General features: G+C 41.3%; 1 protein-coding gene across 6 annotated transcripts in view; it reads right to left on the bottom strand.

Annotated features, from left to right (window-relative positions):
• The window catches only part of GSK3B (glycogen synthase kinase 3 beta), a 233,238-nt gene that overhangs the window by 48,302 nt on the left and 161,540 nt on the right, over nucleotides 1-23,396 (bottom strand). For all 6 annotated transcript variants that reach the window (XM_005292685.5, XM_065586994.1, XM_005292687.5 and 3 more), the window contains exon 7: nucleotides 16,197-16,294. In XM_005292685.5, coding sequence (XP_005292742.1) covers nucleotides 16,197-16,294 — 98 coding nt within the window. The remainder of the gene's footprint in view (nucleotides 1-16,196; nucleotides 16,295-23,396) is intronic.

Below are 23,396 nucleotides of genomic sequence, written 5' to 3'. Positions count from 1 at the left end.
AGCTTGCAGTCTTACACCCTGATTAAGGTAATGAACAATAGCACACCCGAATGCATTTTAATAGTCATGAGTGAGAGCTCTCTAATGAACTTAAAAGATCAGACAAGCATTGCTGAGAGAGGCAGAACAGATTTTATTAGATGGAGATTGATTTTTTTCATATCTAAATGCAGACAGAGTGTTAACTTAACTACACCTAACGTACAGGCATTCAATTCACGTACCTGTAGTTTAGACATTTATTCTAGGAATTCAAATATAAAAGGATCTGTGTTTATATAACAACAACAAAAACACAATCAGTGTGATGTTATCTGTATATACATTTCCATAGAGAAATATGTGATTGTATTTATGAGATGATTTGGTGAGTTTTACATATCTATGAGTACATTAGTAGTTTTTGTTCAATTAACATTAATCTCAGAAAAAAATTCAAATCCTTTAAGAGGGACAAAAAACTCCTCAGCAAATTTGGAAGTCCACTGCTTTTTGTTTAAATTCAGTTCCTCTGGGTTCTGCTATTACAGAAAGCACTGTGGGAGAGGAAGCCTGAAACTCAGGCACCTCTTCTGACAGACAACCTCACAGTCATGTTACAGACTTGTGACAAATCTTTTGCCATGGAAATTCATGTCATGTTGCCAATTCATCACTAGGATTTCAATTCAAGGATAAGCAGGAACATGTCTAGATGTTATGAAAAACCTCCTGCTGAATATTGTCAGTTGTATTCATGAAGGTTTGTATTATTTTACATCAATAGAATTTTTTTAAATAAGCAGAAAGTGCAAAGAGGCTTGGGAAAGAAAAAGGCATGGGTTAAATGCATCTCAAGTAATTAAAGACGGTGGCCAAAATTTATGAAAAGTGAACGTTTTTTTTTTTTTTTTTTTAAATCTCATGTTTTGATTTATTTTCTAATTTTGAGTGTGAATTTAATAGTTGTGTAAGATGTGGGACTGACTGCTTTGGCAAGTGAAATTCTCTATTTAACCATATAAAAATCACAATCCAGGGTGCAGCAGTGCAAGCTTGCATTACACCATCGCCTGTCAATGGACGTCAACCAGAAGCTGGTAAAAATCTTTAAGGGTGGGGTTGCTAACAGCCTAAGGCTTGATTTGAACCAGCAACTTATGAGTGAAAGACCACACTTAGAGCTGGCTGGAAATTTTCTGACAGAACGCCTTTCCATCAGAAAACACCAATTCACTGAAAGTGAAACGTTTTGCAGGAACGTATCGATTTCAACTCATCTTTTGAATGAAACCCGGCAAGTTTCTTGTCAGCTTGTCTCCCCCGCAGCCCACCTGCCAGGAGCATCGGAGCCAGGCTCCACTGCAGCCTGCCTAGTTGTTGAGAGCCTGAAAGCCCAAGAGCCCTGGCTCCCAAGCTCCTCCACAGCTCGCCTGGCAGGCTGCCTTGCAGCCACGGTTCCCAACGTACAGTAGAATTTCACTTCTGCAAAAACTGTCAAGGTTTTGACATTATATCCTGATCAGGACAACAACTCTCCCTGCTCCCTACTTTAAAAAACAAACAAAAATTACAAAAAAAAAACCTCAAAAATTTTCACGGAAGTGAAATTTACTTTCCTAGCTAGCTCTAGTTGCATTACACAATGATAGCCCCTCATTCCCCAAGTCTAATACGTTTAAAAGTTTCCCCAGTGTAAAACTACTTGCTTAAAGGATAGCTATTTATTTTTTCACAAAAGCACTTTTCACTGTAATGGGCTTTTCTCAAAAAAAGGTTAAAAAAATTAATTTTGCAAATCCGCTGAATCCAAGAAGTGGCGCCAAACACCAAAGCTTCTCAGAATAAACGACACTAAGCACAAACTCTTAAAGATCCGCATAAACACTACAATAGGTTTTAATTCTGCTAGATCTCAAAATATGATTAATTATAACAATTTGACTGGGAAACCTCTACAGAACACCTGTTGGTAAGTACTGGAAGCAATGGTGTGGACAATTTAGACATGAGAGGCAGGTAGGTTGCCTGGTCAAGTGTTGAGGGAGGGGAGATTGAAGTTAAGCGTACTAGCCCTTAGCTATTTAGTTTGGAACCAAAAGTAGTCTACTCATCCTCGGTGTTTTAAAGATAGATTCAACTGTTAGAGATGGGCTGAATTACAGATTTGCATTTTCATTGTGCCTACTGGAATTCCCCTGAAGTTTCAGTAAGATAGAGCCATGTTACCTTTAGAAGCTGAGCTCCCATTTGGGAAATGAAAACCAACTGTATTCCTCCACCAAACCTTTGCAACCCTGCCATGTGTTGTTAGAAGCCTACCCATCTGAATTTATATGTCATCCATGTCGTGTCACCCCCCCCAGATCTTTCTCGTTTCTTACATGCTATGAACAGTGAAATGGTTAACAATGTCGACATTTAAGTATCACTAGCATCCTGAGATAGCACCTATTGAAATGAATGGAGCAGTTCCCACCTCAGAGCTATTGTTTCAAGCTCTCTGCAGACTGAGGTGGATATAGCTGTATTGGTTATATTCTGAGTCATATTTTCAAGGTTTTCTTTGCAACCATAATAGTTAGACTTTTTTTAAATAAGAGCTGACACTCTGGAGATCAACTAAGGGATCTATCCATACTCTCTAGTTAGTTCTTCATCTCTCTCTCTCACACACACCCACACCAAGTCACCCACTGTACTTTGGGAAACACTGGGACACAGAATCCTTTACTTCCTGTCCTAACAGGGCTATTAAGTGCTTTTAAGACAGCTGCTGCATTTCCGTGATGAAATGATGCCTAAACATTGTTTGAGTTTGGGGGGAGGGATAGCTCAGTGGTTTGAGCATTGGCCTGCTAAACCCAGGGTTGTGAGTTCAATCCTTGAGGAGGCCACTTAGGGATCGGGGGCAAAAATCAGTACTTGGTCCTGCTAGTGAAGGCAGGGGGCTGGACTCGATGACCTTTCGAGGTCCCTTCCAGCTCTGTGAGATAGGTATATCTCAATATATATATAAAAAAGAGCAATAGTCTGTAAAGTATTTGGGAATGATAAGCACGGTCTACTCACCAACCACCAGTCCACCTGCATCCCCAGAGTTCAGTAATTTCATTCAAGGAAGTTTTAGACACTTAAAGTCTTGACACAAGACTTGTGAATCGGATCTATGCCTTTCCTGGCCTGTGAAAGAGTCATGAGCAACTGGTACCAGACCAGACCAAAATAATCAATACCTCATTCAAGGAAGGACTCTTCCCTTTCTCCTTGATACATGCAGTAGTCTGAGCAATGCCAAAGAAAAACACCCTGGACACGTTGGTTCTAGCCAATTATCTCCCAGTATCAAGCCTCCCATAGCTAAGCAAGCTCACAGAGAAGCTAGTCAAAGGCCAATCACAAGCTCATCTTATTGAAGGAAACTTATTAACTTGGTATAATCTGGATTCAGGCCAGCACATGGAACTGAAACTGCTTTAGTGGCACTGATGAATGATCTCCTCCTGTCAATGGAAAGAGAGCAGACATCCTTTCTTACCCTCCTTGACCTCTCTGCATCATTAGACATGGTCAATTACAAGATATTGTTGTTTTGCCTGAGAGAGGTGGCAGGCATCCAGGGTTATGTGCTAAAATGGACTGAGTTCTTTATGGAGGGACATACCTAACAAGTAATTATGGGAAAATGCAACTCCATCAGTAGACCCCTCGTTTATGAAGTCCTAAAAGGATCAATTTTCTCTCCAGTCCTTTTCAATGTCTACATACAACCACTAGGTGAATTGATCAGAGGACATGGACTCAAGAGCCAGAAACATGCAGGTGACATACAGCTCTACTTATCCTTCACCACACTCTAGCTATGTGGGACACAGAACTTTATCTCAGTGGCCTGTACAAGACTGTGGAATGAACTCCCCCAGGAGCTAAAGACCATCACAAACCTCAACATCTTCCACTTCAAGTGCAAGGTGCAGTTCTTTGATCTTGCCTTCTCTAATGCATGCATGCATAGCAACATGTACATTAAAAACAAAACAAACAAAACCCCCCGACAAGAACAAGACACGCCACTGCACATACTTTACCCCCTTTGGAGATAAGATAAATGTGATAGCTGTTAGTCATGTCACTTAATGCACTATTGGAAGGCTCTCAGAAACTATGGTGAAGAACCTATATAGAATAGATCAACTCAGAGACCTTTGATTTAGCTTCCTCCTCCATTTCCAAAGAACCATTTGTAGTTTTAGATTATATTCCAAACTCTCTTTCAAATTCAGGTTAACACATCCTAGATGAAATTGGTGTCTGATTGGAATGCAGCAATATTTCTCTGAAAATATTAATATTCATTTGGAATACTAGAACTTCCATGCTATATACTAGGGACCTTTTGCCTCAAATCCTAGATAGCCTTGGCAGTACTGAAGACAGTAAGTTTGCATACAAATGCAGAGACAGATACTTCCTGATACTCTTTCACATGAAAAGCCTGGATAATATAAAGTGTGTATGTAAACCACAAGGAATTAGGACTTGTCTGAAGGATTTCTGCAGTTAAATATCCAAAAAGATCTGTGATCATGTTGATTTTCCAGATCTTTCCATCTTCTCTGTGAAACATCTGTGGTTTGCTAACAAATCCATTGTGGCAAGGTACAGAGGGTCAGAGAAGTTTGGCTTACTTGCTTTCTAAGAAGCTGTATTCTCAGAAATAGGCCATAGTTCTTGAATGCTAAGACAGAGGAAGTGTGTGTGTGAGGGAATCGGTTTACTTAAAGGAGGTAAAAGCCTGACCCTTCAATTATACAGGCTTCGACACAATTGTGTAACTGGTAGAGTGATTTATTTGGCATTCAATGTATTTACTCTGCTCTCTCGTGTGTATCTAATGCAAGTATGAAAACAACTTGGTGCTGTTAACACATTCAAGGTGTTTTCAGCTCATAGCAGCGATAGAGATTAAAAGAAAAGAAAGAAAGGAAAATAGATGAGTGAATGTTTTAACGTTTTATTTCTATCAAATCATGTAATTCAATCCCAAAATCAGCAGAAGAGTTACCCCAAATGGTAACTATGTTGGTGTTCTAGATATTCAGGACATGTCCTCTAATAAAATAATACTGGACAAAGATCTGCTGAATATATCTAATACTGTACTTTGTTCTTTTACATTTTGAGTTCTAGGTATACTGGAATGCAAAATTCATAAATTAGTATGTCTGTTTACAGTAGCAATCACAAAAAGACAACGTGTAAAACTTTCTAGTGTGTCTAAGTGACTACCTAATCTGTTTGAAAATGACAGTTGACAGAAGGAAGCAACTACAGCTGGAGCTGAACTGGAGAGTGAATCTGAGAATTAAATAGGGCTGGATGTAGCTTGCAAACAAGAGAGTGTCTCGGGGTGGAAGACAATGGGCAAGACACCACTGTCATTTGGGGTATCCTAATCATTCCCATCTGAATAATCAGGAGGATCACCCATAAAAGAATTACAGGAGGAAATACTCACTGACAAAGTAGATGCTTTCATAGTTCTCAAGAGAGAGGGAGTGGTGGACAGACCAGATTTCGGTGTCTTTACAGGAGACCTCCCTCTTGACAACTGATCCACAGAAGCCCACCCAGGCCATTATTTCAGGGTTCCTGAAGAAAAAGTGACTGACTCATGGACATACCTCAGCGGGCTTTGGGGAACCTTTGTTCATGGATACCCTACCTCCAGAAGTGTGTGGGGTCTCTCTCCCCCAGGCTCTGTCAGAAGGGACAGGCTTCTGATCTGAGAGTCCTGAGGAATACCTTGGACTCAGTTACAAGTGGTATTAGGTCCAATCCTTGGAATTTTTGGATCCATGCTTTCAGTTGGAAAAAATGCATGAAAGTGACCTACTCAATTCCACTGTAGGAAGGTGGATAAGATACCTCTCGGAAAGCAGCCACAATGTAAGTATGATTGGCTTTGCACAAAGAAACCAATGGTGCTTGGTGGCAACAGCGTACTCTGCATGAAGAGAGAAGGTTGCACTTCTCTTGAAATAGATGTATTCAGCCTCTAGCCCCACACCAACCTCTTCTGGAATTGAATCCTCTTTGCTAATAAATAATACTACAGCTAAAACAAAGCTAAGAAGGAAAAATCAGTTGCACAGAAGTAAAGGAGACTAAAGGTGCTGAGAACTGGTGGCTGAAGGGAACTGGGGCACCAGCTCCTTACATAAACTTGCAGAAGCTAAAAATGTTAGGTTGTGTGACAGGGCATAAACAAGAGCCCAAAAGCTGAACTCAACACTAGGGGCTAGTCTACACTAGAAGTGCTACATCGGCACAGCTGTAGCATATCTGGTGAAGACACTTTATGCCAACAGGAGAGAGGGTTCTCTTGTTGGCATAATTACTCCAACTCCACGAGAGGCAGAAACTATTTTGGTGGAAGAGCGTCTCCTGCAAACATAGTGCTAGTGTTGACAGCGCGTAGGTTGCTGTAACTTGTGTTGCTCAGTGGAGTGGCTTTTTCACACTGCTGACTGATGTAAGTTATATCCACATAAGTGGTAGTGTAGATTTGCCCTAGGAGTGCCCACGCTCCTAAAGGTGGGGATTTATACAGACAAATATTCACAAGAAAAAACTACTACTCTCATACTGGTTTGTTGAAAGGTGTAATTAATTAGCTGTTTACAAACTGAACCGCAGAAGAAAGGTGCTAGAGATGTGCCAAGTACTTATTAAAAGATTTTAGGATGGAGGAATCTCAACCTACAATACAATCAACTTTGAAGTAAATAATCTGAAAGGGTGACAGAGGAGAGAAAGCTACAACTCTGACAGTTGCATAACATTAAATGAAAAAAGAAAAAAAAAAGCCAACCAGAAACATGAATTTCTTTTGTTAACAGAAACAAGCACAACCATACACTAGCCTAGTAAGATGCTCCATTTCCATGGTTGACACGCACACAATTGTTCATCTTGTTATGCTGCCAGCAATTGCTGAAAGTGGGGAAATTACATTATGCAGAGAAAGAACTGAGCTTTTTGAGGGACAGGGTTGCACAATGGCAAAAAAGAAATGCCAGAACACTTCCTCTATGAATGGAGAGAGAGGATTAATTTTAAACCATGTCAATACTAGCAGGTGTTCTGTAGCACAGACAGCCCATCCCAATGGCATACTTTCACTCCATACAGAAGAAAAAAACATTCTTCCCTGCAATTTCTTCTTTGGTAGAAGCAGCTTTTCTTTGCCATTTAGCTACTATAAATGAATGTATGTATTTATTTTTTCAAAAACTGAGCCCAAAATAGTACCTTGATATTTGAGTGTGAGCCATGTATTATATTTGCAATCCATTTTTAACACTCAGCTCAGTAAAAGTGTTACAGACTATAAAATTACTCACTGGTTAGATTTCTGACACTTTACAGGTCTCATGTTTTAACATTTTCCTTCATGAATGCCAGAGAAAAATTATTCTTCCTATTCCAGCCTGAAAGGCATTGGAAGAGAGGGCACAGTTACTGTTAGTTTTTTTTGTAATAGGTGTAATCCTGCTGTTAGCTCAAGGAGTCACTGTCCAGGTTGGGAACAAAAGAAAACTTGCTGGATTTGTATCACTGTACATGGAGATAACTTTAGAGAAGCTCTAAATACTTTTTTCAGTCTGAACTGCACGATTTGGAATGGATTTTTAGTAATTCTGGAATGGGAAAACCACTTCGCCCTTTATACTCTTTTATTGTAAGTGGGTTCCTGTTTAGTTACAAACTGACAAATGAAGGCCTGTCAGTATTCAGGAGTGAATGGATTAGGTCACTATCACTGTCATATTCTTCTGGAGAAGATGAGGATCTCCTTTTCTTTAAGAAATCGTCTAATGGTGATGTGGGAACTGCAGCAACAGACTTACCTTCAGACGATGAATTGCTCCTTTAAAAACACAAACTTGTTTTTATGTTTCACAGAATGATTCTCACAGGAAGAAGAAAGAACTCTTATTTGCCCTATAGTAACCATGGAACTCTGAGATGCAGCAGTTAGTGTGGATCCCACAGCAGGTGTACATGTGCCTCAATCAGTGCCCATCAGGAATGCATATATGCCCTGAGCCTCCGTATACTCCCATGTAAGAACATAAAGGGCAGAGCGGCTGCAAACCTCATTCTGTTCCCTTGCCATGGTAGCTGAGGACTCCAAAAGCAGGGATGGAAGGTAGGTAGTGGGATCCACACTGAGTACAACTCCAAGAACTAGTTACTATAAAGTAAGTTCATTCTTCAGTGTATGTCAGTGTGGACCCCGCTGTAGGGGAGTGGCAAGCAGTACCTCCTCTGGCTGTTGGGATGAAAGGTTTTAGCTGTATCCAACAGACTGAAGTATTGCTCTCCCAAACTTGGCATCTGCCCTGACATCCAAGTCCAATGCACAATGCTTGACAAAAGTCAGTGGGTTCCTCCACATCTCCGCCTGGCATATTTTGGAAATTGACATGGTTCTGAAGCAGGCAGATAATGTCACTTGTGGTCTGCTAGAGTGCACCTTGATGTACACCATTCAACTAGTAACAGCAAGATATGCCATCATATCCACTTTGATATTCTTTGTGATGAGATGGCCTGGAGATTGAACTGCTGGCTACAACCAGAAACAACTGGGGAGATAGAATCAAATTCCGCAGACTGTCAATGTAAAGTAAGGCTCTGGAAACGTCCAATAAAACGTAACTTCTCTCCTGATACAGTGTGGGGCTTCAGGAAGAAGACAGACAGGTTAACTGGTTAACTCAAACTGAACTCAGACTACCTTGGGAGGGAACTTAGGGTGAGGTACCCATGAAATGTCATGTAGGGAGGGTCAGCTGTAAGTGCTTGGAATCCACTCACTCTTTTTGCTCTGAGTTCCAAGACATTTATGTGAAGTCCCAGGTCATCTTCTGTGGACCAGGCCCCTTGTGCTTATAGGTGATCCAAGTATTTCTCCCCCTCCTGTCCTTAACGCATCCACAATTAAAGTCCTTGTGAGAGAGAGGGCTGAGAATCTCATGCCTCCTTGTACAATCTCTAACCACCATTCCAGTTCTGCAAGGATGTGAGGTGACACCAAGACTTTCCTGTCCATCTGGTGACAGAGTGGAAAGTAGACTGATCTAGGCCAAAGTTTTAGGGGCCATAGATAAAGTCTAGCAAGCAGTGTCATGTACATGCACATCAATGTATCATCTAATACTCCAAGCCAAGTTTGTACTGTTATAGACAAGTTTGATTTTATCTTGAGTAGTAGTGACTGCAGTGACAGGAACTTGTCCCCAGACAGGTTCGTGCTCTCTGATCTGAAATCGATCATAGCTCCTATCTTCTAAGATGGTAGAAAAGGTGATATTTTCATAGTTGAACAAGGCCCAGACAGGCAAACAGAGATTCTGCATATTTTAGACTCACTGCTGCCTTCTGCTGGGACCTGCCCTGATCAGTCTATCTTCCATGTAAGGGTAGATGTGGACACACTGTCTTCAAAGGCATGCCTTCACCACTGCTAGGCATTTTGTGAAGACTCTTGGTTAGGGTGGAGTGATTTTTTTTTCAGTGAATACTTTTGGCAAAAAAACAAAACAAAAACAAAAAACCAACCAAAATAACCACACAAAAACCACCCGCCCGCTCAATAAAAACCAAAAAACCCCACAAAACAATCAAAACCAACCATTCTGAAATTTAAAGTTATTTGATTCAACATTTCGTTTAGAAAATGTTTCTATTTGATATTCAAAACATTTCATTTTGACATGAACACAGTTTTTAAAAATGTTTTGCTTTGGCAAAAACAGACCTTCAGTTTTGTTTCTAAATGAAAAAGTGTTCTTTGGATTTTTTGGTTTGGCAACAGAATTAAAAAAAAAAAAAATCAATTATTTGCTCATCTCTACTTCTGGTGCCGTTGAGAGTTTGAATAGCAGCCCCTGATATTGGTAGTGATTTGGCTCTACTGCGAATCTGAAGTACTTCCAGTGGGCTGGGAGGACGGCTATGTGGAAATATGGATCCTGTAAGACAAGAGCCATGAACCAGTGTTGAACCTGCAGAGATAGAATAATGGAGGCAAGCATTACCATTCTGAATATAAGGCTGCATCTGCATTTGTTCAGTCTCCTCAGGCTGGGAACAGGACAAAGACCCCCCTTCTTTTTTGGGATGAGGAAATATCAGGAATAAAAGCCTCTTAAGACCCTTATACTTCTGAGCTCTCCTATGGCTCCTAGACAGAGCGATGAGGCCACTTCTCTTTGTGACAGGCTCTCATCAGAAGGATCCCTGAAGGGGATAGGGAAGGGGTTTGTGCAGGAATATAAAGAGTAGACATGAACAGAGTAGCCATGAGTGAAAGATGTCCAAACATCCACTTGTCTGATAGCAAACCAAGCCCAGTGAAAAGGGGGAAGGAGGCTCCTGATACATCCATCAAACCTGCTGCCTCTGTGATGGTGCAGGGTGAATGACTGAGTACGACGACGGACAGGCATATCTCCTAGAATTGAGGGGGGTTTTCCTTGGCAGGTATTCAGGCTACCTACTCCGGGAACAGGATAGCATCCTACTGAGGCTGGTAATTGCATAACTTTTGGTAAAGTGTATAGATCCCCAGGGATCTTAACGTGACCTGCGAATCTTTCAGTGAATGGTGCAGTCCATCTGTTCTGCTGCTGAAGAACTCCATCCACCGAAAGAGCAGATCTGTGATGGTGCTTTGTACCTCTTTCTGGATGCCTGATGTTAAGCAGCCATGAAGACCTGCTCATGGTGACAGCCATGGGCATTGGCCATTGACCTCGCAGTTGTGTTGGACGTGTCCATGGCCCTATGATCTCATTCAGTTCTTTTCTGTTTTCCTGTACAATTTTTTGGACGTTAAAGGGATGACTCTCCCATCCCAGATAACAGTTATATTTTGCAAACAGGGCCTAGTAATTCGTAATGCAGAGCTGCGCTGAGGTAAAGGAACATGCCCTGTGCCTAAAGAGGTCCAGTTTCTTGGTTTTTTTTCCCTTCAAGTTGCCTTTTGTGGACCTGGGCGGCTTCTTTTGAAGGCACTCAGTACTCTCTTCCACAAATTTAGTTGTGGAGGAGAGAGTGGCCAGAGTCTGCCTTTGCTGGTTCAAGTAAACACTCGTTGATCAGGAGAGCGATCCCGGCTGGGCTTGTAGAGCTCAGTTTAATCAAATAGCTTGTGAGACCTTTCCTGGATTACTGTTGTTTTGATCTCCAGGTCTCCACGACCTGGGACAGAAGGCTCTGGAATCCTTACAGTCAACCAGTTCCAGTGCCATGTCCTCACCTAGCAACGACAATTCTTTAGGCAGGGACTGAGGTTGCTGCTGTCCCTCTGTTGTTGCCTACTCCTGGATGTCAGCATCCAGCACTGAAGTGGGTGCGTTTGTAAATTTTATGTTTTTCACTGAGATCATCATACTACATGTGCCTTCTGAGCGAAGTTTATTTCAAAAACAAAGTTTTTTCCAAAGTTTATGAATGTCTGAAAATACAGAGGGAGCATTGGCTTATGATTAGAGGAGTGAAGCTGGAGTCAGGATTACTGGAATCTACTCTTGGTTCTGCCACTGATTCAGTGTGACTATGTGCCTCAGTTTCCAAGTCTGCCTATGGTAACAGTAATACTTATCTCATTCAAATGCATACAACAGGGGTATGGGTACTAGTCTCAGAACCCGCCATCCCTGGCTTTTCTGGGTTGGGCAACCAGCACAAACTCTCCTTAAAGTATGCATTTGCTTCTTCAGGTGATTGTCTGAAGATGGTCTGGTTCAGGAATAATTTGCATGCTACCCCTTAAACTTTACATTATCCTCACCTTCATACCTTCAAACACCTGCGGGTCTCATACTAATCTGCCAACTCAGCAACCTGTCAGAGTGTTTTATGTTTTCTAACTGCTAGTCAAATTCTTATGAGAAACCCTCAAATTGTTCAAGGTGAAAGAGGTCTCACTTATTCTTCTATCTACTTGTCAAAGTTGTTTGCTATTGATACAGGTATATTTGTATAACCTTCATCAGCCCCATTTTTATGCTGAGGGACGTGCTTGAGCCATGCTATCATATTCATCTTGAATCTTATCAAGACAGCTTTCTCTTTAGCATACATACTATACAATCCCTTCTGTTCTTTACAAGGGAATTACCATACTGGATCAGACTAGTAGTACATCTAATCAAATACCTTTTCCTGATGTTGACCATTAACAAATGCTTCAGAAAAGGGTACAAAGAAATCCCATAATGGACAATTCTGGAAAAAACTAACCCATAGGAGAAACTTCTTCCCAATCCATCATTTAGCGGCTCGTTTATACCTGATGCATGAGTGTTCATATTCCTTCAATTTTAGTTCAATCTAATGTAGGTATATTTTTAATGTGAATGTGGATTTTCTAGTATGAGCATTAGTTACAATAGTGACGAGAGATGAAGTACACACTTCTTTTTAACATGTACCGCTCACACATTTTCCTCAAAGGCACAAAAATGGATGCCTCCTTCTGAGAGTAGTTAGGGAATCTTCATATCCGGCTGAAACTGTGGGTATTTCCCTCATTTGTTTCCCCGCTACTATTGTGAATTCTACACTTAATTCCATCACTTCTTTCTCACTCCAACTGAAACTACATCTACGTCCCCATCCCATCTCTTGCCCTGAACTACAATGCTTCTAATAGCGCTGTTTTATTTGTAACTTCTCCAGTTCTCTTTGTTATGCTATATTATCCTTTCAGCAACAACGCTTTCTGTGTTATCAGCTCATCATGAATACTTCTCAGTCTTCTGGACTCAAAATCTGCCATCTGATTCAGACTCAGCTTGTCTTAATGCCTTGATTACAGGGTGTTTGTCTGATATGCCTTTATTGATACAGTTCCTATAGTGGCAAAAGAACTTAGGATATCTTGATTTCTATGCACCAATTCACCCACAACCAGACTTCAAGATAAAGTAATACAGAATTTCCCGAACAACTTAAAATGTCTGTTGCTTAAAGAAGAGACCGCCTTTGAAAGAAGTGGCTCAGAAAACTCTAGTGGAAGTTTAGGAGAATGGAATCATGCCTATTTGGTTCCAACTCTCATTCCCTATCCAATCATCTTCAACAACTTTCTGATATAAGCCCTTTGTTTACTGTAGCTGAAGTTTTTCCACTGGGCATTCAATACCCTTCCCCTCTCCAAGGCCTACGCCAAAAGCCTTAACAACTTCTTGGGTACCAAAATCCCAAACCACTTTCCAAATCCTCTCAGATGCCAAAAGTCTCAAACGCACTCTACCCAACAAGCTACACTCTCTATCCTCTCACCCCATCCCCTTGTCAACTTCAACAGTGTACTTATGAATTGTCAATCTACCAAATTTTGTGTTGCAGAGTTTTGTATGTTCATACTGCAGGACATTCCGCTATTGTGATTTGTATTTCATTTTCCCCAAGAGAGCTTCTAGAATCTGCATCTACATTTTCTTGGTAACAAACAGCATGTGGCCAGAATAATGTTCCATGGCACTTGCCCACTAAACTTCACAATTCCTGTCACATTTCCTTTAGACATCCCTATGAAATTCCACTCCCTTTTGCTATTAACCCAGACCATTCTCTCCTCTTCTAAGCTTCACAGAACTTGTTCCCTTAGCTGGTCAGAGAACATGCCATCTAGCACTTCATCATAGTCATTGCTCTCTAGAAAAAGCAACCGAGGGTCCTGTGGCACCTTTAAGACTAACAGATGTATTGGAGTATAAGCTTTCGTGGGGGAATACCCACTTCATCAGACACATGTAAGGGAAATTTCCAGAGGCAGGTATAAATATGCAGGCAAGAATCAGAATACCCCTCTGATAATTGCTCTCTAGATACTCTCTTACCACTGTGTCTTCTCAAGTGAAGATCTCAGGGTTTACTACACAGTGGAGTACATCTTACATGTATAATTGTTAATATGTATATCTAGGGGGGCATGTACCATTTTTTGATTTTCATCTAATAATGGGACAATACGATCATTCAGGATTTCCATGTCCACAGTTAGAGCAATGCTCCAGGAACCTACTTCTGCTGAGTGGAAAACCATCTCAAATACAGCTCACTGAAAGTCCAAGCTTCCAGAATGCACATTCTTCCAACTATGATAGAAAAAACTGTTAACACCTGTACTCTTTATATTCCGCTATGGCTCTGTCAATTAAAAAGGAGGATAAAATTTATGAAGGTGGTGTTTAAAATCTGTACAAGATCTACATGCAGTGAAAATGCTACTAAATTGTTTCTCTTCTTCCTTTGTGTTTATACTAAATTGAGCTAAACAGAATCATCTCAGTCAAACTGAATACATGGATCCCGAAGAAGAGCTCTGTGTAGCTCAAAAGCTTGTCTCTTCGCCAACAGAAGCTGGTCCAATAAAAGCTATTTCCTCACCCACCTTGTCTCTACATGGATTCTGTACAGTTATGAGTCATGGATGAACACTTCCTATACTGACTGGCTGATACTGTACAAATAATGAAAAATAACTACACAAGCATTATGCCAATCCATGAACTCTGGCTGGCAGACAGCCTGTTAACCAGAATACATCTTTCTTCTAAATACTATATTTCTACTTGCTCAGAACCAAGTCAATGGAAAGGCAAAGCACACCCATTAACTCTAGATAGATCTGTTTTATTGAAATAACCAGATTTCTAAGGGAGCGAGATGTGACTTTTTGGACTATGTCACCCTGATGTACAATTAAATGATCTTATATTTACATAATATCTTTACTCCTGAAGAAACTATATATTGATATACAGACAATATTCATCAATGAAATGATTAAAGTGGATTAGGGAGCAGACCATACTAGCTGTTCATAACAGTTTAGGGCAAAGTGTGAATACCACATATTTATGAAACTACAGGGGGAAATCTAGGGACCTAGCCAAACAGGGATTCCAGAGCAAATACCACAACTTTTTGCAAGCAATGCTTTGTATCTTTAATGGTCACAAATGTTTGCAACTGTAAATTTTACATCTCATACAAAAGAATGGCATTGTGAGAAGCACCACACCACACTAGGACACTGTTTCAGTACAACTTAAAAGGAACCTACCACTTAAGGAATCACCAACACTTCTTGTCAGAGTCTCCCAAGTTTTCCTTTGGGGTTCCTCTGCAAGTACTGACCAGGCTTAAACTTGCTTAACTTGTGAGTTATGACATGTTCACAGGCTAAGGTGCTACAGGGCAGCAGGCAAATCTGTTCCTATCTAGATTTTTACTTTTTTCTAATTGTGTTATAGGCTCTGCTGCTAGCATCTCCTATTAAGATTAGTGGGAAGCGTCGGGCAAAGATCCTGTTTTAAGTTGCTTATAACATGACAAAACTAACGCTCTGGGCTGAAATTTTCCATGCCAGGGGTCAGCTGTAGGCCAATCTTTTTTGGAAAATTTCAGCAAAAATGGTTCAACCATTTTCAAGAATGAGGCTAGGGAAAAATAGGTTTTGCTCATGTTAAAAAATTGAGATTATTTTCCTTAAATGCCTTAAGACCCCCATGCTCTGAAGTATTTTTGCTGTCACCATGAAAATCCACCTAAATCTCACTAAGTTACAAGCCACTGAAAAACTGCAGTTTGCACATGCTCAGAACAGACTTTGATTTTAGCAGCTAAAATCTGTGAAGACTGAATTCTCTCTGAGCACACTAGAGCCCCTCACAGCTCGAAGTGCTGACTAAACTGCCAGTGCACCAGCCCTACAGGCTGAATGACCATGCTCCATCACTTATCAGCTCCTACCTATGGCCAGACTGTGCAACTGACATCCCCACAAGAGTGGCTGAGCATGCTCCAGTGCAGGGCTAATTGGAGGTGGGGGACAGAAGCACTTCCCCTGTAATTGCTGCTCCCAGCTGCTCTGGGCTGGGCCAGGCAGAGTGAACAGACTGGGATAAGGAGCCAAGGATGAGGTAAGAGGGGAGAGAGATTGGATGAGGCGCCTGGAAGCCAGTGGAGGGGAGAGGAGAGAGATCACATTAGGAACTAGAACCTTAATTCTAACTTTCAAGTGATTTACTTTGCAATCTTAATAATGTTCTTTTAACCTAGTTTTTGTGTGCAATATATCTATGTTCAAGGAACGAGGTGGCGACCCAAGAGTAACTTGAATTCCATACCTTGATTATTTCCACCAACTGATCCACACCACTGTCGCCTGGAAAGATTGGTTGTCCAAGTAACAGTTCAGCCAATACACAGCCTGCTGACCACACATCTGAAGAGAAAAGGGGGAAAAAGTGTTTCAGTTAAAGATGTTATATATATCATTATATATCATATCAAATTTAACCATTTAATACATTACTCTGTGTTTGGTTCTGTACAAGATACAATTAATCAAGAGCACTCAGCCTTTATAACTAAAAGACAAACAATGAAGACATGGAGACCCTCTGGTAGAATCAGAGAGATGAGATGTACCAAAAAAGTCCAATCAGTACATATTAACACAGACACACACACAGACAGAATACATACATATACATATTCCTGATCCCTTTGGGTGTATCAACTGAAGGATTAGTGATTACTCATATCCTGTTTATACATATATATCACTATATATCACATCAAATTTAACCCATTTAATACATTACTCTGTGTTTGGTTCTGTACAAGATACAATTAATCAAGAGCACTCAGCCTTTATAACTAAAAGACAAACAATGAAGACATGGAGAACCTCTAGTAGAATCAAGAGATATAAGATGTTTAAAAATGAAGTCCATCAATCAGTACATATTAACACTCACCCACCCACCCACACAGACAGGATATATTAACTGAAAGATTAGTGATTACTCATATCCTATTAGTGATTACTCATATCAGATCTTTAGTCATGTTATACATACCGAGTGTGTAAAGACATTTTCTACCAAAGGACAGGTGATGCTTTTTGTTGTTTTTTTAATCTAGGAGCACAGACTCACTGTTGTGTCATTTTATATATATAATTTACATATACGAAAAGATGAATCAGAGCTGCAAATAGTGCTAGCATTAAATCAAAGAGAATTGTGCAAGGACAGCAGACTCGGACTGTATTGGCACAAAATTTAAGCTCCAAATTTCACCCACTTTGAAATGGTTATATTGGAATTATAAAATTTATGAGAACTTTCAAACTTCAGATAATGTTTGTAAATTTCTCTGAAGAATTCTGTTGGGGAATCTAAATTCTAAAAATCCCCTCTTAAAATATCCACGTTTCCCTCTAAAGTATTTAATGTAATCATAACTGTTAGACAGCAAGACAATATGCTTTCTGCTTGTGTCCCTTCTAGAGCTGGAATTCACTATTCAAACCCAGTTTCCAAAACTGTATTGACATTGAAGCTCTTGCACAAAGAAGAACATATACAAAAAGCCACAGCAATTTTAAGTTCAAGTAGAAAAACAGTAGGGAAATTAATGGAAAAAACTGAGGAAGAGAACATACTCAAGAAAAGATCTATAAGGGAAGAAATTTGATTTTAAGCTTCTAAGACAGTATATATAATGGAGATTAAACACAAAGTGTAAAGCTTAAAAATATATTTGGCATCCCAATATCTTATACTGCTTTTTATTCCACAAGTAATATCTTCAAAAGTGCTAAGTGACAGGCTCTTTTGTAAATTTTACCCATACTGCATAGGTATGATACACCCATGCCGGAAATGCAGTTTCCTCTGAGGTAGAAGGTGACAGCAGTTTAGAAGCACACAGCAATGTCTCAACAGTCTCAGTCAAAGTGAATAAAAATTTCATATGCAGCATTTGGGGGACATAGGTAGATGTAATGAAGTTATAGATGGAACACAGCCATAACATCAGGATTAACCTCCCAACCTTTGTGAAAAAAATGCCATGTGGGCTTCAATGGCCAATGACAAGTGATCAGGAACATCTTACAGCTCAGCTGAAAGACAGCTGTGCTATATAAATTTACAGTTTCTTCTCTCCTCCTAATCCCATCTCCCAAGCAGTGGGACCAGAAAAAGAGGCACTCAAGGTTTGACCCCTCCCCAATCTACAGAGTGGAGCCCTGCAAACTAGTTAGCTGGACTATGGAACTATCGGGTATGTGGTAGAAGATGGCTTAATGAATTCAACATCAATTGTCAATGACTACTCACCAATTTATCTTCAGTCATATACCACGTGCTGCAACTAGATCTTAGCTACATTCCAGATATACAGAATTATGATAACTTGTAGCAGATGTTTTCCTTAATTTTTATTTACTTACAAATAACCTTAGGGGTGCTGCAGTCAGGATGTGCCCAAGCACTCTTGATTGGAGATTTTTGTCAGAATTGTGGGTCTGCACTTGTGTCCTACACACCCTCGTGCTCTGGTACAAGGGTATATAGAGCAGGCTTGCTGCTGTTTGTCCAGGTCCTTCTCAACCACAAAGTCCAGAGAGTAGGACTCTGAAGCTGAAGGGAAGAAGGGCCCAAAGGGGAATGGAGAACCCATAGGAACAAAACATCTAGAAGAACTCCAATTACCGTGCAAGGTAATTACTGTGCAAGGTAACCTCTCCTTCTCCCTACGAGTGCTTCACATCAGAAGATTCACAAGCGGTACCCCAATTATGGAGGAGGGTGCTGAGGAGGTAGATTCAGTATGCACTGTAGAATAGCATCACCAAAGGCCATGTCAACTCTAGAAGCATGGACAATAGTAAAATGCTGGGAAAAATGCCCTTACAAATGTCTGAGATGGATATGTACTTCAATAAGACCACAGAGATACACCAAGCCTTATTGGAATGGGCAATCACCCTTGGTGAAAGAGGCACCTCCAAGGCTTCAAAACAGGTCAAGATGTCACCCATTTCAACAATCTCTGGGTGGATACTGGGTACCCTTTCATTCTTTCTGTGAAGGAAACAGACTGCGAGAAGCCCTGAAGGACTTAGTCATATTGAGGTAAAAGATGAGATTGCTTCTTACACCCTGTGTGTGGAGTTTCTCGAGTAATGGAGCTTGGAGTAAGACACCGTTAGATCAGTGTCCTGATTAACGTGAAATTCTGAACCTTTAGGTAGAAAGCAAGGGCGGGGATGCAATATCACTGTTTTGTGATAGAACACTATGTTTAGTGGATCAGCCATAAGAGCTTCTAGTTCTCCTATCCTTCTGTATGAGGTACAAAGTCTTAAAGGACAAATGAAGATGAGAACAGCTCCCCATAGGTTCAAATAGGACTTTTCTCAGGGCATTGAGAGCTAAGTTAAGGTCCCATGATGGAGTAGGTTCTTTAATAGGAGGTAAAAGGTTAAACAGACCCTTAATGAATCTTGCAATGCTCAGATGAGCAAAGACTAAAACCCCTGAACCGAGGGGTGAAAGGTTGTAATGGAAGCGAAGATGAACCTTGACTGAGCTAAACGATAAACCTGTAGTTTGTAGCAGGTAATTGAGAATGTGTAAGAGGAGAGATTCGAGAGGAGATATAGATTGTTGTGTATGCCAGGCTTACAAACGTTTCCACTTCTGCAGGTAAGTTTTCCTGGTGGCAGGTTTTCTACTCTTGAGCAGTACTGTTTGGGTCTCTGGAGGGCAGTCTTGTTCTACATCAGAAACCCATCTAGGGGCCAGGCCTTGATGTGGAACGATGAGAGGTGGGGGTGGGTCATGGTGCCCAATTCCTGGGTGAGGCAGTCCACTGTAAGAGGAAGGTGAAGAGGTGATTGCAGGGACAGGCAAACTAAAATTGGGAACTCTCTCTGTCTTGGCCACGACGGTGCTATGAAGATGGCTATCAATCTCTCATTTCAAGTATTCAAGACCTTAAGGAGCAACAGCTTTGGGGGACAAGCAAAGAGCAAGACCAAGAACAGAGGCCAAGGGTAAGGAGGGCATCTCCCAACAAGCTGAGACTATGCACTCCCAAGCAGAAGCATCTGCATCGGACAACGTCACAAAAAGATCTACATCCAGGGAACCCCAAATGAGAGAAATAACCTCTGAGGTATTGACACCCATTAGGACAGTTTGTACTTGTTGAGGGACGTAGACAGACCAGAGCCAAGCTGGAATACATCAGGAGTGTAGTCTTGCTAGGGATGTTACACATTTACTGGCTGCCACATGACCCAGGAGTTGGAGAACTCCTTGCTGTGGTTTGTAGCATGGTACTGAGGCTGGACATCATAGCAAACCTATTCGTGGGCAGGTATGGTTTGATTATAATGGAGTCCAAAGTGACTCTGATGAAGTCTATTTGTTGTACAGGTCTAAATATAGACTATTCCAAGTAGAGGTGGAAGCTGGAGAAGTGAAAGAGGGATAGGACCTTGTTGGTTGCTGACGGCACCCTGAGAAAGGAGCAACCCTTGAGAAGTCCATCATCCAGGCAGGGAAAGACTATTATTCCCATCTAATGAAGATGGGCTGGCGATAGCTGAGAGAACCTTCGTAAAGATCCTTTGCACAGTCAAAAGTCAAAGGACAGGATCCAGTACTAGCAGTGGTCCTTGCCCATGACAAATTGTGGGAAATATTTGTGGGAAGAGTGCATAGCTATATGGATGCATGTGTCCCGGAGGTCAAGGAAGACAAACCAATTTCCCAGTTCCAAAGAGGAAATTATCACGGTAAGGTTACATTCTGAACCACTGTGAGAGGACGAAGTCCGGAGGTCCAGATTTGGTCGTCTTTCTCCTCTTTTCTTGGGAACCAGGAAGCACCTAGAGAAGAACCTTTTCTCAAGACTTTCTCAAGGAAGTCCAGTGGAATGGGTTAGATCGCTCCTAAGAATAGGAAAGATTCCACCTCTTGTCTTAAAAGACCCTCGTGAGAAGGATCCCTAGGACAGGGATGGATGGAGCTGAACTGGATGGAATAGCATGCTGAAGCCATCTCCAGGATCCACCTGTCCAAGGTGATCAACTCTCAGGCAGACAGGAAATGGGAGAGATGATCCCCATCAGGCTGGTGGCAGGCTTGGTGTAGAGTATGATCCGAGGATTGCTTGTGACCCTTGACCAGTGGATCACAAAAGCTGTTCAGAAGAAGTTGCTGATTCTGATGGCACTAGAGAAGACAGCCCTTTCTTAGAAAAACTAGGTTTTTTTCTGGGTGGTTCAGCTGATCTTGTAGTTTGAAAGTAAACTGGGCAAGACCACTGTCTGTGATATGCTGTATTTTTTTTTTTTTTTTTTTTGGTCATATGCGTGTAGATGCTGAGGGATTGCAAGGTCTTCCTGGCACTCTATACCATGACCTGAGGAAGATGGTACAGAGGATGATGACTTTGGGACCGTGGTCTTGGAGGAGTCCTTGTGTTTAGAAGGCTCTGATTCTGCTCTCGACACTGATGCCGCTCGAGATTGCTTTCTGGGAAGCTTCTCAGTACACAGTCTGCTGGAGATTTGATATATTTTTTTTTTTAAGGTGACTAGGACAGGGGAAGAAAAAGCCTCAGTGGTACCCATACCAACATGTGAGGTCTCCTTATTCCCAGATCAAGAGGGTGACTTTATCCTTTTCAGAGTCTCTCTTTTTGGAGAGTGGGGTCTCTTCATTTTAGATAATCTTGAAGACTCTAAAGGGCTGCAGGGTCTTTGATTACCAGAGCCAGGGCTGGTGCATTCCCCAGAGTTAAGCAGTTGAGGCTGATGTGTGTGTGTGTGTATGTGTGTGTGCATGCGCGCAGAGGGACTTGGACCTTGTGACTCTCAGACAGTGTTCCATAAGAAGCAGTTTCAATCTGTCCTCCCTCTGCTTTCTGAATCTACATTTGCATCTGAAGCAAACCTTGCCCTTGCAAGGCAGCTGGAATGCCCATTGCTGAGAGGAAAGGACCCATGGTAGTCATGGCAGGATTTGAAGCCTGGGGTCTTGGGCATAACCCAGTAAGAAAGGACAGGCAGATGTAGAGGGCTGAGAGGAACACAGGCCCTGACGGGGTGAAAGGATGGGACGGGGGGGACGGAGACACCCCCAAAAGCATACAATTGTGTCAAATTAAAAATGATAAAACTGAAATAACTGTATTAAAGAAATAGAAACAAAGTCAGAAAGAGAAAAGTCAGCACGCTGCATAGCTAGCTAGGCGACACTGCAACACGCAGTCTCATGCTACAGTTGGTTGAGAAGGAGCAGCAGAGGGTCTTCCCGTCCCTATATACTCTCACACCAGAACACAAGGGTGCATTAGGCATAGACACTGCTTACAAAAATCTCCAGTGTATGGGTACAAGCACATCCCGATGGGAAATACCCGTAGAGATAACTTGAAGAAGAATCTTGGTACATGCGGTAGTGTTTTATTGTTATATAAAACAGTCTGTTCTCAAATTTAATCCAAAACAGAACCCATACTAAATAGTGTGCGGTAACTATTACACAACTGAAGCCTCTGCAAGGGAACTTATGATGTAACGCCACATCAAATACTGAAATACTGTTAAGGTTTTGCAGCCACTTGTAAAGACAGATGCTCTCTTGGGAAGCTAGGCTTGCTCTTTCACAAAGATTTCTACAAATCAATTATTAATTCAATGCAAATCTGCCTTGCTACACTAAAAGTCACTCATAATCAATCAATGCTAATAGGATACTCAGAAAGCCTACATTTGTGTTAATGGCAAGAAAAAAAACAACAAGATTCTCTTCAGACTTCTGCCTGGCTTGAAAACAACAAGGGAACTAATATTCCATATCCCTCATGTGTGTTTAAATGAGATCACTGGGAAACAATGTTCACATGATATTTAGTTGTTGTTTTAAATGCTCTTGTAAGAAAGTACCTCTTATCTGATAATTCTCTGGTCAATTTATTACCATTTCTGATTGCTGCAACCACTAAAGACTGATTCAGGGATATGAGAAACCTTAAAGAATTCAGCTTCTGTTATCCCTATAATATCTGGTTTTACTCCCGACACCAACAATTCTCATTCCTCCATTTTGTTACCCAGGCTCCTTGCATTGGTGTACAGATATCTTAGTTTTTTCTGCTTGGCTTCGCCCAGATTCCTTGCCTGTTTAGGTGCAGTCATTCTACTATCAGTATTGCCTACCTGTTAGTGCCATTGGTATTGACACGATCTTTCCTCTTGATGTCCAATCTCCTACCTTCTGTTGTACCTTTCTCCATTGCTGTATCCTGTCTTACTTGATTTTCCTGGGGCTCAATATCAGAATCAGGCATGGAGATTACATGAGTAGGGCCCTACCCAATTCACAGCCATGAAAAACATGTCACGGACCGTGAAATCTGGTCTCGTGTATGCTTTTACCCTATACTATGCAGATTTCACGGGGGAGATCAATGTTTCTCAAATTGGGAGTCTTGACCCAAAAGGGAGTTGCGGGGGG

Source organism: Chrysemys picta, chromosome 1, assembly GCF_011386835.1.
Source record: "Chrysemys picta bellii isolate R12L10 chromosome 1, ASM1138683v2, whole genome shotgun sequence".
Classification (NCBI taxonomy): domain Eukaryota; kingdom Metazoa; phylum Chordata; order Testudines; family Emydidae; genus Chrysemys; species Chrysemys picta.
The sequence above is the reverse complement of the archived record's forward strand: the minus strand, read 5'-3'. Positions and strand labels throughout refer to the sequence as shown.